The sequence below is a fragment of the Hypanus sabinus genome, chromosome 1 (genome assembly GCF_030144855.1).
Source record: "Hypanus sabinus isolate sHypSab1 chromosome 1, sHypSab1.hap1, whole genome shotgun sequence".
Classification (NCBI taxonomy): domain Eukaryota; kingdom Metazoa; phylum Chordata; class Chondrichthyes; order Myliobatiformes; family Dasyatidae; genus Hypanus; species Hypanus sabinus.
Genome location: NC_082706.1, coordinates 30789736 through 30807108, shown reverse-complemented (window position 1 = coordinate 30807108; position 17373 = coordinate 30789736). Strand labels below are relative to the sequence as shown.

The window sequence follows — 17373 nt, the reverse complement described above, 5'->3', positions numbered from 1 at the left end:
CTCTCTATTCTTAAATATATTCCCTCTGGCGATGAGGGCTCACATTCCATTTGACTTCCTGATAGTCTGCCACACCTGCAAACGAGCTTTCTGTGATTCATGCACAAATACTCCCAAGTCACTCTGCACAGCAGCATGCTGCATTTTTTCCATTTAAAAATAAACTGCTCTTTCATTTTTCCCTTCCACCGTGGATGGCCTTACACTACCAACATTGCATTCCAAAGGCCAAAACCTTGTCCACTCGCTTCACCTATCTATATCTCTCTCTCTCCGTATCTTCAACACAATTTGCTTTTTCACTCAATTTACTTTAAAAAAAGCAAATATAGTTACACTACATTCAGTCCCATCTTCCAGCTCGTAATGAACATTTGCAGGTCCATCACCGACCTCTGCAACACGCCGCTCATTACCGTTTGCCATTCAGAGTAACACCCATGCATCTTAACTCTCTGCATTCTTATTAGTTAAACAATCCTCTAACCATGCAAAAAGATCATCCCCAACTCTAGGCACCTTATCGAGTGCCTTCTGGAAATCCAACTAAGCAACACCCATCTGTTGCCCTCAATTCACTGCAGCCGTTATAGTCTGAAAGAACTCCAGGAAGTTTGTCAAACTGAACCTGCCTTTGATGAAGCCATTCTGTATATGTCTGATGGATCCACTTCTTTCCAGATGCCTCGCTGTTGTTTCTTTAATGATTGTTCCAAGCATTTTCCAAACGACAGATGTTCAACTCACTGATCTATAATTACCTACATTTTACCTACATTCTTTATTGAACAGTGGTGTTATATTTGCCGTCTTCAAAACCGCCGGGTCCTGCCGAGAGTCCAGATAATTTTGGTAAATTACTGTAACTTCTGCCATTTCTTTTCGTACTCCAGGATGCATTCCATCAGGCCAAGGGGTCTTATCTGTCTTCGGGCCCGCAAGTTTTCTGAGCACTACCACTTTAGTGATAGATATTGTATCGTGGTCCTCACCTCCAAACGCATCCACAACTTTTCTCTTTGGCATGTTGGACATGTCCTCCATCATGAAGACCGACACAAATTAGTCATTCAATGTCTCGGCCAGTTCCTCATTACACAATATAAATTTCCCCTTCTCTTCCTCAAAGGAAACTATGTTCAGTTTTGCCACGTTGTTTTCCCGCTTTTTATAATTATAACATTTTAATATCCATTTTCAAATATTTTGTGGTAGTTTATTGTCATAATTGAGTTTCCCTTTATTTATTACGCGATCAGTGGTTCTTTCTTGCTTTATAAAAGTTTTCCCAATCTTCCAGTTTCCTTCTACTCTTGCTACTTTATATGTACAAGATTTAAATTTGATGCCTTATTTTTTTTTTCGTTATCAAAGGCAGTCTCTCCCTACCCTTAATTTCCTTGCTTTTAACTGGAATATACATAGTTAAGAAACGTGGAAAATCTCTTTCAATATCTTCCACTGTTACTAAACCACCCCACCATAGTGGTCCCAGTCAAGAGTACTTTAATCGCCCCTTATCATATTGTAGAAATGTAGTAACTAAATTTAAGTGTGAATGCTATTCCAAGTAATATGTAATTCGCATATTTTTCCCCTGAATAACTGGTGACCTTACAGATATGAGTACTTCAGACCCAGCGGCGCATTGGAAAGAAAGATTGTGGTGATCCTTGAAGTCATCGAGACTTTTTGCAGAAATTGCTTTTCTCAGAGATATTTCGAAGAGGTGAAATCCAAGATTGCAGAACAATGTATCATGGATTAATCTTTGAGTTTGCTTCAAGCATGTTTATCCTGATGCACTGTGATTTAATTTTGCTTGGAGAGAATGCACATGGTTTAGGAGATAATTATGAAATTAGACGACTGATTTTTTTGCTGCTTACTCTAATTAGAAAACAAATAAGATACGACCTGATATCGCAGGTCGAGATAACTGGAACGACTTTCCATAGCTTTCAACATAGCTTTCAACATAGTTTAGAAATTCAAAATGCCATAACCACATGTTTCGGAACAGCATACCAGCTATCCCATAACTTGCAGGAGGGGCAGCCGACAGTCGATCAGATGAGAAAAAAATGGAAACTCTTCTGGCCCAAATAGTGTGTTTTGCGTCGCAGCCTACTTCTGCAAGTCCATTGCATTGCTCTCTATGCTTTCCGTGCATGTCCATTTTCAACAAAGGGTGGTCGTTGTGGGTGGAGGGGGATTGGAATAGTTATGGAAAGTAGAAAGTCATGGGCAAACTTGGATCGGTGCACATTTTTCGAGGATAAATTCCTTTATTACAAAAATAACGTTTTTTTTCTCTCAAAATATACTTTGACGATTTATTTGTGTCTGTTTCTTATTACAATGGAAACGTCTCAAAGACGGATTTGGCATTGCAACAGATTCGGAAATTACGCTCGTGAATATGCACGTGCCAGGTAATTATTTCATTGTGTTAGTATTTAACTTTATCGTTCCGTCGTAGCTTTTGTCTAGACTAGAAATTAGAATATATCTACGCTTCATTATCTACATTCCCCGCCTAGACTGAGAAATTGGACTGTCGAGTCAACTGACTCTGAAGACTCGCTGTATTCATATTATTCTTCTTTGTCCTTTTCAGCCGCAGTATCGGCTGCATTTTCCATTTGAGTATTCAGTTAACGGCCCTGTTTGGCTTAGGATTTAGTGTATTCTTTTCCCTTCAAACATTATTCGCATTTAATTCTGTGAACTATCGAGCTACTTCAGTGACTCTCACGCCGCACTTGGCCATATCCGCACCGGATGACAGGAAAGACAGCCACTTGTGCTTTTTATAACGTCATAACAAACCATTTTATTCACCTCTGGTGCTGTCTACGGAACATTTTTCATCTGTCTACACTTCATATTACACGGATAATTTAGCATTATGCAGACGTATATCAGATTTTAAATTTAAATATTACCCTTTGTAAATGTCAGGACGTAAACAAAATGCTGGTCCAAATTTAAATTTATCTACTAAATTTGCATTTAAGTGTTCGTTGTTGTCTGCATTACCCTTGGGATCATCCTCCTGGCTGAGTTTCTTGCCCTTAATCTGATAATAAAGATACAGTCTGCAAGAAGAGGTAAGAATCCATCCGTGTGCTTTATTATTTTTCAGAATAATATATCACATCTTGATAAGAAGAATGACTGGCTCTTTTACCCACTGCCGTGTTGTTATCGGTTACCATATAGATTACGTCCACACCTGTCTAATAGTGATTAACCTGTCATCAGTTCCAATATAATATATGACTACAGTGGAAAGACAATCAGCAATTATTTATATATATGCAGATATACCCTGTATTCACTCTTTCTGATTTTACTGTAATCCGTTTGCAGATATCAGCAATGTCTAGGGGATCGTCTAGCAGTAGCATATACTTTATTTCCCATTTTTAATTTAGATTGCAAAGGGTTTATTCATCAATTAGAAACTTGTTAATGAACTTGATATTCCGAACTTCACTTCAACAGGTGCAGTGTTAAAAGGTGGAGACTCACCCGATGTATTTTACCAAGCAATATATGAAGAGATTGAGACTAGTCCTCACATCAAAAAGTCGGATAAGACAGGCGATTCAGGTGTGTTTTAAAAATTGTCATTGACTTCTCAAGAGATAAACACTTCTTCCATCCACAAGGTATTAGCGATCAACAAATGTCACGAAAAGTAACAAAACCTAGCTCCAGGGTGAAATTAAAATTCAGCCAGAGCTAGTTATAGAATTTCCTATGATAACATGTGTAACTGGGACTAGAGTGAGGAGTTCAACTTTATCTCCTAGAGTTTTGGGCTAAGAGATGTGAGGGGTGTGCGTAGATATTTTTTTTTGAAACGTTCTGCCCTTTTTTATTGCACAGTTAGAGCAGTAATTAGGCTAGGCAGCATAGTCTAAGTCTCCTGTTGCGTGATGGGGGAAGGCAGAGGGATATCCATTGTTTCGGATGACTAAATCTGTAAGGGGTACTGCTTACTTCAGACCGTATTAAGGAAATAGAGCTCGAATCAGATGATAATTCAGAAGTCTGAGGGGTTGATCGATAGGACTATCAAGGAGGTAATTACACCCAAGGTGCAGAACACAATCAAGAGGCTTCGAGGGGAGAGCAGCGCAGAGTACCCCTGTTGCTGTCTTCGTGAACAAAAGGTGTGCGGCTTTGAGTAATGTTGGGGGATGTCCTTGCAGAAGAAAGCCAAAATGATCAGGGCTGTTTCACTGAGTTCGGCTTGTCACTCAGAATGGAAAGGAAGAGAAGAAGCGAGCTGTTGTGTCACGTACCCCGTGACCGGGTTAAAGAACCAGCAGAAATGAAAAACACTTTAGAGTCTGGTATCCCTATAAACTAATAATGTTTATTAGTAACTAAGCAATACAGTAATATCTCACCGACCATAGCACATACGACCGTTTTTCAATGGTGGAATTATCACCAAGGCAAGGGTGGACACACAAATATTTCCCAACCTGTCGCACCCTTTTCACACTGTGAGTCACTGATTGATTTTCCCGAATCGATCCTCAAAACCGCACCATCGTGTGGGTGCACACAGCTTGTCTAGTGTCCGACACTGTGTGTGTCTAGTCGTGTGTCCTGGCGTGTCTGTCTGTGGAACAGCGGATCTGCTTTTTATCTCCACATGCTGGACACCAGCTGTCCAACAAGCTACTCCGTCCAGCGCTTTCTGCCCACTCTCTTAAGGCAGGCAAATGACCTCGGAGAAAGGTAAACAATCAGCAGAGGAACCATAACATCAGTCTTTCGAGCAGTTTCTGCCTCCCCCCCGCCTCTCTCTCTCTCTCTCTCTCTCTCTCTCTCTCTCTCTCTCTCTCTCTCTCTCTCTCTCTCTCTCTTAATAGCAATAGCAGCCAGCACAGTTCATAGGGTCTCTTCTCGATCCCTTTCTAAAATAGGGTGACCGCTAACATCCCCCTCATTTTAATAAATCTTCACGCAGGGAAAATTTCAGGTTGAATGTGTATTACAGAGTATGAAACAATACATGAGTAAACATCAGATAACACAGAAAAACGGGTACAATGTCCAACCTGGCATCTAGATAAACAATCGGCTATAATGTTGTCAGTACCTTTCACATGTCTAATTTTGGGGTCATATTCTTGCAATATCAGTCTCTAAATCAACAACCTTCTATTCTTACTTTTCAAATTAGCCAAAATACTAGCGGATTATGATCTGTGTAAACTATCAGTGGCTTCTGGGCAGGACAAATATAAACTTGGAAATGTTGCAAAGACAAAAAAAAAATGATAGCAACTCTTTATCCACAGTGCAATAATTTTCCTGGTGTACATTAAATTTCTTGGAGATATAAGCCACGGGGTGTTCCATGTCATCCGTACCCTTTTGCAATAATATTGCTCCAGCAGCCTCGTCACTAGCATCTGTTGCTATGGAGAATGGTTTTGAAAAGTCAGCTGCTCTGAGTATGGGATGAGGACACAGCATATTTTTCAGATTTTTAAACGCCTGCAGGCAAATGTCAGTCCATACAAATCTCTTACTCTTCCTTAGGAGACTTGTGAGGGAGAAAACGATTTCTGCAAAGTTTTTACAGAATTTTCGTTATTACCCCACTATTCCCAAAAACGTTTTCAAAGCTTTCTTGCTGGTCGGAATGGTAACCTCAGCAATAGTCTTTACCTTGGCTTGTACAGGAGCCAGTTGCCCCTGACCTACTACATACCCCAGATACATGACAGTAACGTGGCCAACTTCACTTTTCGCGATGTTCACTGTTAAATTGGTCTCAGACAGCCGCTTGAACAGTTCTTCCACAGCCACAATGTGTTCTTTCCACGTGTCACTGCAGACCACTAAATCATCGATATAAGCCCTTGTGTTTTCTAAACCTCTAATTACCGAGTCAGTTATCCATTGAAATGTCCCTGGAGCATTTTTCGTTCCGAAAAGTAAAACATTATATTCACACAAGCCTGAAGGTGTGACGAATGCTGAATTTTCTCTAGCCCTTTCAGGCTGAAAAACACACCAATATCCTTTCAGCAAGTCAATTTTTGTAAGGTACTTCGCCGTCCCCACTTTATCAATGTAAACATCTACTCTCGGGATAGGATAAGCATCTGTCTTTGTGATGGCATTGACTTTTCTTTAAGCAGTGCGGAATCTCATGCTCCCATCCGACGTCGGGACAATCAGGCGTGGTGACTCCCAGCCTGAGGTAGATCGCCTAATGATGCTGGCAGCTAGTATGTATTCAATTTATTTTTCCACCAACTTGCTTTTCTATAAATTCATTCTATAGGAATGTTATTTACTGGGCTGGACTGAATTTACAATGACATCATGCATTGCCCACGTGCACCGCCTCGGACAATCGGGAAATAAATCCTTATGCCTGTCAATTAAGTCTGTCAGTTGCGTTCTCTGGGTAGTCTCAAAGTGACAGATTTTATCAGTAAGTTCGGTCAAAATAATGGAATTCTCCCGGATGTTTTAGACTGTATTTAACTTACTAACATGCTCCTGCTCCTTTTTATCAGAATCCATCCCCCCATTTGTTTCTATGGCTGTACTAATTGGTACCACCTTGGGGTCATGATATGGTTTCTGCATATAAACTTGAAATAACTGAATAGCCTTCCGCATATCAGGAGTTTTGATAACATAGTTCAAAGAATCAATCTCTTTAATCACCTCATACGGTCCCTGGAACCTAGCGTGGAGGGGGTTGGTCACCAAGGGAAACAAAACCAGGACCTTATCACCAACTTAAATCATCTGTTCTTCTGCTCTTTTATCATACCAATGCTTCATTTTGACTTTGGAGTCTTGTATTTTTTTTTTCCTTGCAAGGCCGCATATCTCATTAAACCGCTCGCGGAATTTCAGAACATAGTCTGTCACACTGACACAAACTGTCGGGTTAAACTACTGCTCTCTGAGTAAGGTCAAAGGTGACACAATATGCTTAGCTCTCAACTCTTTAACAATTCCCTAGAATGCTTTGGAAGTAAAGTTACTACCCTGGACAGATTGGATTTCTTTAGGTAGACCTACCAGTGTGTATAGTTTGATAAGTGATTTTACTACAGTCTTGGCCTTGATGTTCCAGAGGGGCACCACTCCATGGAACCTAGACAGGGCACTGGTGATAGTTAGCCTGCTGCAGGCTTTGGCAATGGGCCCAGACAATCCACTATGACCCTGGAAAATGAATCACCAAAACAGGCATTGGCCTAAATGATACTGCTGGGACCACCTGATTAGGTTCTCCTGCACCCTGACAAGTATGGCAAGTTCTGCACAAGTTCACAACATCCTTCCATAAATTAGGCCAGTGGAATTCCTTCACAATTCTATTTGCTGTCTTTCCCACATCAAAGTGTCCACCTAAAGACATACTATGAGCCACATTTAAAGTCTCAGCTCTGTAAACTTTCAGGACCACCACTTGACGTTCAATCGCCCAATCCTCATCTGCAGGCACAGCAGGTGGCCTCCACTTCCGCAGTAAGACACCATCTTTAATATAATATCCTACTGACTCTCTCTGAACCTCCTCTTCTGTGAGAGCTGTCTCATTTAACGCAGCAATTTCAGAATCTCGACTTTGCTCTGCGGTAAATTCACCCCTCGACAACGACAAACCTTTCTCATTCTCCTCACTCTCCAAATCCTGATGTAACATGAAAGGTAGAAACGTCTCTGACAGACGTCCATAAATTAAACTCCTGTCTTTGCTAACTGTGTCAGTATCTGTGCGTGAGTCTCCAGCCACAAGCTTATTTCCTTTCAGCTGTCCTGCTGAGTTACGTTCACCCTGGATAGGTGCCAATTTAACATTTAACAAACTCAACACCATCATTAAGCTTATGTATACATTCTGAAATTTCCCAAACAATTCATTGATTCTGTTTCTTTGACCCTTACTTCGATTCGTCCCCATAGTAACCAGACAGGTGGTGTCTCAAAACCAAAACAATCATTTTCCTCTACATTGTAATCTTCAACAACAGCTCTATGACGTTGGAGTTGCTTACTTTCAATTTCTAAAATAGCGTTTTACAAGCTGACAAGTTTTCCAACGGACCATTTTGCTGCAAGCTGTGTCAAAATCGCAAAACCAATCCAAACGTCGCAAGTTCTTTCTTTAAATATCCAGACACAGCCCCTTTCGTAGTATTGTCCATCAAATTCCCTTCACCCGCTTTCAACTCATCACCAACTTTTAGAACATCGTCTGACACAAACGACTGAGAATCCTCAATTTCCACTGGCAGCAAGGTTAACCTTTTATTCACTGAATCAACTTCATCTGACCCCCAGAAAAACTGCATTCCTTTACAACCAAGTCAGACCTTAACTGAGTTTTAGCACAAAGTGCAACCTCCTGGACATTCCCAGATGCTTCAGCAACCTGACCACAGGCAAACGGGACAACTGCTTCTTCTAGGCTTTCGATACCAGTCCCATTTTCAAATTCCAGGTTCCCCTGATCCTCCCAGCGACTCTCTGGGCAACTGCTATCCGGAGTAAACTCAAAATTGTGGGTTAAAACAACCTCTTCTTCTAACGCAGCAGACATCCGCTAGGTAGAAGTGTCCTTTTCGTCTCGGAATGCCCTTACATCATCAGGAAAACACTTCTTAAATTTTTCAATTGCAACCAGCTCTTTTTCGTTATAAAAAATCACCAGGGTCCCACACTGGACCTCTTAGCTGCCACATCTCCCTCTCGAACTGCCTCTGTCTTTCCCTGTCTTCCCTCTGTCTTGCTGCTTCTACTCTTTGCCTTTCTACTTCCACTCTCTGTTTCCTTTCCTCCTCAGCCTCGAGCTGTTTTACTGGTAACTCATGTTCATACTTCACTTTATCTGCCTGAAACTGAACCTCAGCCTCAGTAATTGTTTTACACTGAACGAAAATCTCCAACGCCTCCTATTCGAATTTCCCCTCGGCTACGTAATGATGTGCTATTAACAGCTGTACCTGAGGCTTCCTCATGCGAATGGTCACTTTAAACTTTATTTTACGAGTAATTCCCATAGGTACATCCCTTTTAGCCTCGTCCAATGCCACAGGGGCGTTGCCCCAATTTTGTCAAGTACCCCGTGACTGGATTAAAAACCAGCATAAATGGAAAACACTTTGGAGACTGGTATCCCTATAAACTAATAATGTTTATTAGTAACTAAGCAATACAGTAATACAAATGCAAATATATTGAACAGTTTAGCAATCGTGTGTGTGTGTGTGTGTGTGTGTACTGGTTAGGCACGGGAGTACATTCAGCCAGAGACTCATTCCACCGAGTTGTAACACTGAGCGTCATAGGAAGGCATTCCGTCCTGTGGCCAGCAAACTTTACAACTCCTCCCTCGGAGTGTCAGACACCCTTAGCCAATAAGCTGGCCCAGGACATATTTCCACTTGGTTTGATTAACTTATTATTATTTAGTTATTTATGTTTTTATATTGCTATATTTCTTCACTATTTTTGGTTGTGAGGCTGTAACGAAACCCAATTTCCCCCCGGGATCAATAATGCCTGTGTGTGTGTGGAAATAGGATCAAAATAGGCTATTTCAAACCTGGGGGTAAATTGGTACAGTCTTATGATGTAGTGAAAAGAGAGAGAGAAAGGTGAGGGGTGAGCTGTTTCCGCCGATCTTCCCATTGTCTTCCGAAATCCTTTTGTAGTCACCGAATATGACTATAGCACATACGACCGTTCTTCGGTAGTGGAATTATCACCCAGGCAAGGGTGGACACACAAATAATTCCCCACCAGTCGCACCCTTTTCACGCTGTGAGCCACAGAGAGATTTCCCGGAATCGATGCACTAAAACCCCACCTTCATATTGGTGCACAGATCTCGTTCAGTGTCCGACGCTGTGTGTGTCTCGTGATGTGTCCTGTTGTGTCTGTCTGTGTAACAGCGGATCTACTTTTTTCCGACTAGACGAGATCCCGCTGCAATTTCTGACAGCCTTCCTCGCTGCTGCTGCTGCACTCCAAACTTCTTGTCATCCGCAAATTTGCTGATGCAGAGACCTACAGTTTCATCCACATCATTGATAAAGATGACAAATAGGAACAGGTCCAAATCTGATCCCTGAGGCAATCTACTCGTAACAGTCCTCTTGTCAGGCAGCCAACAATCTTCCACCACTTGGCCTCTCCCCCAAAGCCAATGTCGAAACCAATTCACCACCTTCTCTTGAATGACGTGCGGCTGAACCATCTTGATAAAACTCCCATGTGGGACCTTGCAAAATGGCTTTCGAATTCATTCACTGCTTTGCCTTCATTGAAATTCCTGGTAACACCTTCGAAAATCTCTTTGAGGTAGTCTCTTTAATAAATGAAAGTCTCTTTAAGGTAATCTCTAACAATCCTGATAGTGTTCTTCGAGGAGGTGACCAAGCATACAGATGAGGGTAGTGCAGTCAGTGGATGTTATCTACATGGATTTTAGTAAGACATTTGACAAGGTTCCACATGGTAGGCTTATTCAGAAAGTGAGAATGCATGGGATCCGGGGATGTTTAGTCAGGTGAATTCAAAATTGGTTTGCCTGTAGAAGGCAGAAGGTCGTGGTGGAGGGAGTACATTCAGATTGGCGGGTTGTGACTAGTGGTGTCCCACAACGATCTGTTTTGGGGCCTCGATTTTCGTGATTTTTATTAATGACCTGGATGTGGAGGTAGAAGGGTGGGTTGGCAAGTTTGCAGACGACCCAAAGGTTGGTGGTGTTGTAGATAGTGTAGAGGATTGTCGAAGATTGCAGAGAGACGTTGATAGGATGCAAAAGTGGGCTGAGAAGTGGCAGATGGAGTTCAACCCGGGGAGGTGTGAGGTGGTACACTTTGAAGGACAAACTCCAAGGCAGAGTACAAAATAAATAGCAGGATACTTGGTAGTGTGGCGGAGCAGAGGGATCTGGGTGTACATGTCCACAGATCCCCGAAAGTTGCCTCACAAGTAGATAGGGTAGTTAAGAAAGCTTATGGGGTGTTAGCTTTCACATGTCGAGGGATAGAGTTTATGAGACGCGATGTAATGCTGCAGCTCTATGTTCTATCTTTTATGTAGGTTATACTGGTCTTACCACGAGCATAGCCATGACGTCTATCCATAATCTGTCCATGCCTATGCTCATATGTCGAGTCCCTTAGAATACCTTCCAATAACGTTTTCACTACTTATGGGCAGCTCACTCTCCTGTAATGTCCTGCATGATAATTGGACCAATTCATAGCCATGGATCAGAAGTAGCTATCTTCTAAGCCATTAACTAACATTTCCATATAAATATCTCTGCTTGGGCTCCTGCAGATTCTTAACTTGCTTCCCACAGGGTCTGAGGTTACACCTTTTCAGGCTCTAGGGGGAATACACGCTAATATGCCTTAAAATAGCAAATGGCTCCTCCTTTGTAATCTGTATATATTCCACGAAATCGATGCTGCTTTTCCTCACTTCTATAGACTCTGTGTTAATCTCCTTTTAAATACAGAAGATAAAGCTCAATTTACATCTCCACGATCTCTTGTGGTGGTAATAATGAATTATCAATCTTATCTTCCAGAGGGTCAATTTTGTCCCTTGCAGTCTTTTCGATTTTCTTAACATATCTGTCAGATCCCTTCGGATGATCGTCCAGCTTGTATGCTTGCGCAAGTTCATGCCTTCATTTAGTATTTTTTTTCATTATTCAGTGTTTTCCTGAATTTCTTACATACTGTAAGTACTTACCTTGTTATGATCTCCCTTTTCCTGTGAAACACTTCTTTTTTCTCTCTCTTAATATGCCTTATAAACGTCCTAAACATCCGTTGAAAGGGCAGGTTCCGTAGTTATTTTATTCTGCTATGCACATCCAAACTTTTTATTCTGAAAATTTCACTTTTGAAGTCTTTGTAGTGACCAACTACATCTTTGCCAGAAAGCAGCCTTTCCCCGTCCATACTGGCCAGGTCCTTTTGATACCCTGCTCCTTTCTCTAATCAAAGCTCTCGTATCGCACAATCTATCACAGGGGGTTTCTAAGTACTGATGAAGAAAACTTTACTGAATGCAGTTAACAATCTCTATCTCTTCTAGTCCTTTTAAAGTAGGGGAATCCTGGTCAATCTGTGGAGAGTTCAAATCACATAATCTAATGACTTGATGTTTCTTCCGGCATTCCCAATGTCAGTACAATTTTGTTCCTCTAAGTCCATTCGGTTAGACTACAACATAGTCCCAATAACCTGGTCAGAAATTATCTACCTCTCAATTCCATCTATAACGCCTCACGAGACTAGTTCTCCAATCTCTCGTGACAACAATACTGTTACGTTTTTTTTTTCTAACTAGCAAAGCCATCCCTCCTCTTCTAAACGTCCCCGCTCTGACCCATTTGACGCTATGGTATCAGTCTTGCCCCCTTCAACTAAGTCTTGAGAATGGCGACAATACCAAAATACCATGTGTCAATAGATGGCGCAAGATAAACTGCCTTTCCTACGATACTATTTGCATTGAAGTAGGTGCAGTTCAGTGCAATAGTCACACGATGCCCAGCGTTTTGTTTCGTGACATTGTCGAAGGCTTAACCATGTCTGCCTTATTTTAATTATGTCTGCCGATCAATCCCGACCGCTGTTCGAAACACTAAATTGCGCGAGTGGATGCCTGAAGCCAAACTGGGTGAACATTGACTTCTCAGGCTTCCGATCTATAATATGCCACTGTTTTAAAAAATAAAGTAGGGACAGGACTGGCAGCTCATGTTCTGGGGTTCCGTTGTCTTGAATGTATCTCAGCGTGAGCAATATGTCTCAGGGACAATGTTCGGACTGCAGAGGACGTCTACGGACGTGTTATGGGTGGAACTGTGGAATAAGAATGGAATGGTGACTTGAAGGACAATTTTACAGACTACCCAACAATCAGCAGGATTTAGAGGGGCACATGTCTGAAGAAATCACAGGCATGAAGCATGGGAAATGATGACATGTGATTTATATTTTCCACATATTGACTGAGATTCCCATACTATAGAGGGCTGGATGGGACAGAATTTATCAAGAGTGTTCATGAGAGCTTCCCTAATCAGTACATTTAAGTCCCAGCTAGAAAGAGCGCGATAGTAAATATCCTGTTAAGGAATGAAACAAGACCAGCAGCAGAAGTGTGTGCTAGGGAAAACCTTGGAATTTGGCATCTACTGATCATTATGGCACTAGTTCCAAGATAATTGTGATGAAGATTAGATCTGGTCCTCCAGTCAAGATTCCAAATTGGGGAAATACCAAACTTTATGGTATTAAAAAAGGACCGGGCATGTGTGGACTTCGACAAGCTGTTTCCTGGCAAACGGGCACTTGTTAAGTGGAAAGCCTTCAAAAGCGAAATGTTGACGAGTATAGCGTTTGTATTGCTGTCAGAATAAAAAGCGGAAATAACAAGCTTAGGAAACTTTGTTTTCGAGAGGAATTCAGGCCCTGGTTAACAAGAAAGAGATGCATAACAGGAGTAATCAGGATGGAGCAAGTGGTTTCCTCGAGATGTATAAGAAATGCGAGGGAGCAGACAAGAAGGAAATCAGGAGGGCTAAAAGAAGGCACGAGGTTGATCAGGTAGAAAAGTTGAAAGCGATTCCAAAGACTACTACATATATGCTAAGATCAAAGGTACAGCAAGGGACAAAATGTATCCTCTGAAAGATCAGAGTGTTCACATGGAGCTGAGGGAGATTTTGAGTTCTTAAATGATTTTGTTTTGTATCAGTACCCCTGACATACTAGGATTTTTTAGATGTTAATCTAAGCCGACTTGAGGTCTTGAGGCAGTAAGCGTTTGCTGCCTGGAGTCAACTTAGAGTCAATAAAATACGCAGCCCTGACAAGTCTTCCCTGAGACATCTTGGCATTCAAAATGAGGTGGTAAATTTGAATAAGCATTGACTTCACGGGAAAAGCCATGAACTGGTCAGAAATAATTACCTGCTGATTACTTCTCTGTACATTGGTGTGTCACATAGGTCCTTACTGGATGTGTTGATGTTTGTCATCGATATTGACGATCTCGATGATGGCTTTGTCAAATGGTTTAGCAAATCTGTGGATTTCAGTAAGATTGGGGTGTAGTTAACAGCGAAGAACACCTTCAAAGCGTGTAGTTATTCCTATACTAGATAGAAAAGTGGGCTGTAAATCTTCTATGGATTTAATACAGACAAATATATGATGTTGCAGTTTAGAAGGACTTACACTGTAAGTGTTGAATCATTTAGCAGTGCAGGAGAGCAGAGATATCCTCGAAAACAGATGCATTACTCTGTGAAAGAAACGTCACAGGTAGATTAGCTAGAAAAGAAAGCTTGCGGCACACTGAGCTTTGTAAATCAAAGTACTAGGTACAAGAGGTGGGATGGTGGTTTGGATTTGTGTAAGCAGTTATTGAGGCCTAATTTTGGGTATTATGTGTAGGTTTCTTAACAAACTTTCAATAAATGTCAAAGAGATTGAAAGAGTGCAGAAACAAAATACAAAAATATATTGTCGGACTTGAGTTGGAGGAAAAGGTTAAACAATTTAGCTCTTCATTTCCTGGAATGTTTAGGAATGATGGTGATTTGACAGAGATATGAATGGATGGAGATTTGTCTCTGGCAAAGAAGGTGAAATGCGTTCCATCCATCCGTTAGCGTGCAAGTCCCCCTTGGGTAAACAGTAGCACCAGCTTAGCAGAGTGCACTCCCCTCCCCCGCTCACATCTCCACAAAGTGTTGGGAGTAATGAGAAGCTATGGGAGCAGGTGGTGCATGGTTGCACAAACAGCCGCTGGATATCACAAGTCCTGGTTATATTCTACCTCTGTTGCCAGGAAGAATATCACTGAGAGTATTGATAATAGCTAGGCTGAATCTTCTTATTAAGACACAATGCAGATAAAGGCAAAGGCAAAAAAAAAAAAAATCAGAAGGAGAAAAATTACCAAGAAGAATCGTGGTGGTGCAAAAGACCATGATGGCCTACGTCATTCGACATGGTAGAGAATGACGAAATGCAATCAGGCTGTTTCCATTGAGGTTGGCTGAGAAACGAACCAGAGTTAATGTGTTAAAATTGAAAGATTAAATGCTTAAGGAGAACACGAAGATAACTTTCTTTACTCTGAATTTGGTGATGGTGTAATTTCAAGATGAGAAGCAAAGTGTGGGTTCGATTTCATCATCTTTCAGACATTTCTGTTGCTATATTGAGGGCTATGATCTGGGCAAAGAAGTGAGAGTGTTGGACAGAAATCTGATGCTGGTTCTGCTACAAAGGAGAACTGAATTTGCTGGTGGCAGAGCCAGCATCTGGCTTTAATCGTCCACCATACTCTATGGCACGGTCACTGAGATGTTGAACAGTTTATGAATTCTATTTCAAACGTAAAATAAATCATTCCATCAGCTATCATTTTCATTGACTTCCAGGCTCTGGTTCAATTGATTCCATCGATCAAATCGACTATTACACCAGCGACCCGTTTAACGGCACCGTTCATGACCTAGAATGTAGCGAAGGAAAACCCTGTGTTGCCGGTTGGTAAATATTTTGCTTCTGTGTTTATTTTCATGCTGCTGGCGAATATAAGTTTACAAAAGAAGTTTACAGACATGCAGGACGTAAATTTATCTGACATCTGGTACTTTTTTGAGATTTTCGTTAATTGATGTTTGTGCCAAAAAAAAGAAAATAAAAACCTTCTGCAGCCAGCTCAGTAATTGAACGAAATGTTCTTTCATTGTTCGCTGCGTTTTGCTCATTTCCATGTGCGGAATAATTAGTGTGCTATACTCGTGCGCAATACGTTGCCCATAGGCAGAGCACATATAAAGGTTCATCCTTCATTGAAATGCTCATCACACCAGGAACAAAAACAATATCTCTCATTCAGCAGGGTGCACTGTACACAATGTGGTTTCGGGGATATCGATTTCACTTATTTTTCCTTCTAGATCTGGTTCCCGGCGCTGAAAGTAAAACGATTGATATTCCTGATGCTCTGGTCGGGATGGCCGGCGGTGCCGACAATTGCTGATGATCACAGTTTCGAACATTACCACGAAAATTAAGGTGAATTCAGTCTCCTTCATATCTTTAGTACCGAATCTTTGGGGAACAAACTATTGACCGGCCTATGATTTCGAAACACTCAAACTTTATTAGTATTTCTTGAAAATACATGTCCTGGGAAAATGGTTCACGAGCAGTTTTGTTCTCACGCAGACAATGTTGACATCCCCGAGTCTTACCTCAAACACGGTACTCTACGATTTTATTTTGTGCACGCCGATTTCCCATTATACACTGTATTTCCAGGGATTGAAACTGTTTATGTTCATCCCTATCCAGCAAATCTTCCTCCTATTCAGATCAGATGCATTAAATCCGCGCTGCTGATTAAGTCACTGCCGTTGATCTTCAATAGATTGTCCCCAACTTGCGAATTTCTCACTCGCATATCGAGTTTGGTGTTTTTCGTTTTAAATGCTATTTCGTCTAAGAAGACTAATGCTTTCACACAGAATAGGCAAAACCTTACAATTTCGTCAATTAAGTAAAAAAAGGCCAAGTAGTATTTCAAATGTGATTTATTTCCAGTCCACTCTCAGCCGGGATAATATGTCAACTTTGTTTTCATTCTCAGGTAGATTAGCATAAACTGCACGATCCCATATTCTAATGCCAGTCATGAAGGGAATGGAAATATTCTGACTCATATCGAGTTGCTATCCTTTCATCTGTCAAGGAAGATGAGCATGCAGATCTTCATCTTGTTTTCTCCTGCTGAAAAATTACCAAATGTAATATTGACATTTTGAGTATATCTGTTTTGACTCTTGTCCTATCACTTGATAGAAAACATCTGTGCGTAATTGAATGTAAATAAGTCTGACGAAATGGAAAAATAAATCTGGATATCCCTCGGAAATAAATATCATGGCCATTTTATCGATTATTATTAAAAGCCATTTGCATTTCCAGTATGCCATGCAGCTGTTAAAGATTTCTTAGGTGTTCAGATGAATGGATTCATGGCTTTATCGCGCTTTATTTTGTTATGGTTGTTGGCAGTCAGTGCTTCAATTTGCATTGTTTATCGAAGTTTCAAGCAAATTAAATAAATATATCATCTCATTAATGTGTTCACATTTTGTCTGAAACACAAGCCAAATCAGGGACATTGAATGAACACCACGCTGTTTCCTCCAGAATTCTAATATGAACAAGAGATACATACTATTATCCATAGACCTTCTTATGGTTTGAAAATGTTCTGTCAAATTGCCATCTGGCACAATGGATTGGA

General features: G+C 41.1%; 1 protein-coding gene across 1 annotated transcript in view; it reads left to right on the top strand.

Moving 5' to 3' along the window:
• LOC132397726 (deleted in malignant brain tumors 1 protein-like) overlaps positions 1-17097 on the top strand; it is a 56983-nt gene extending 39886 nt beyond the window's left edge. The window contains exons 10-16 of the mRNA XM_059976521.1: positions 2379-2435; positions 3021-3113; positions 3511-3618; positions 6177-6266; positions 15494-15601; positions 16019-16136; positions 16711-17097. Coding sequence (XP_059832504.1) covers positions 2379-2435; positions 3021-3113; positions 3511-3618; positions 6177-6266; positions 15494-15601; positions 16019-16101 — 539 coding nt within the window. The 3' untranslated portion in view covers positions 16102-16136; positions 16711-17097. The remainder of the gene's footprint in view (positions 1-2378; positions 2436-3020; positions 3114-3510; positions 3619-6176; positions 6267-15493; positions 15602-16018; positions 16137-16710) is intronic.
• Positions 17098-17373: the final 276 nt, after the last annotated feature.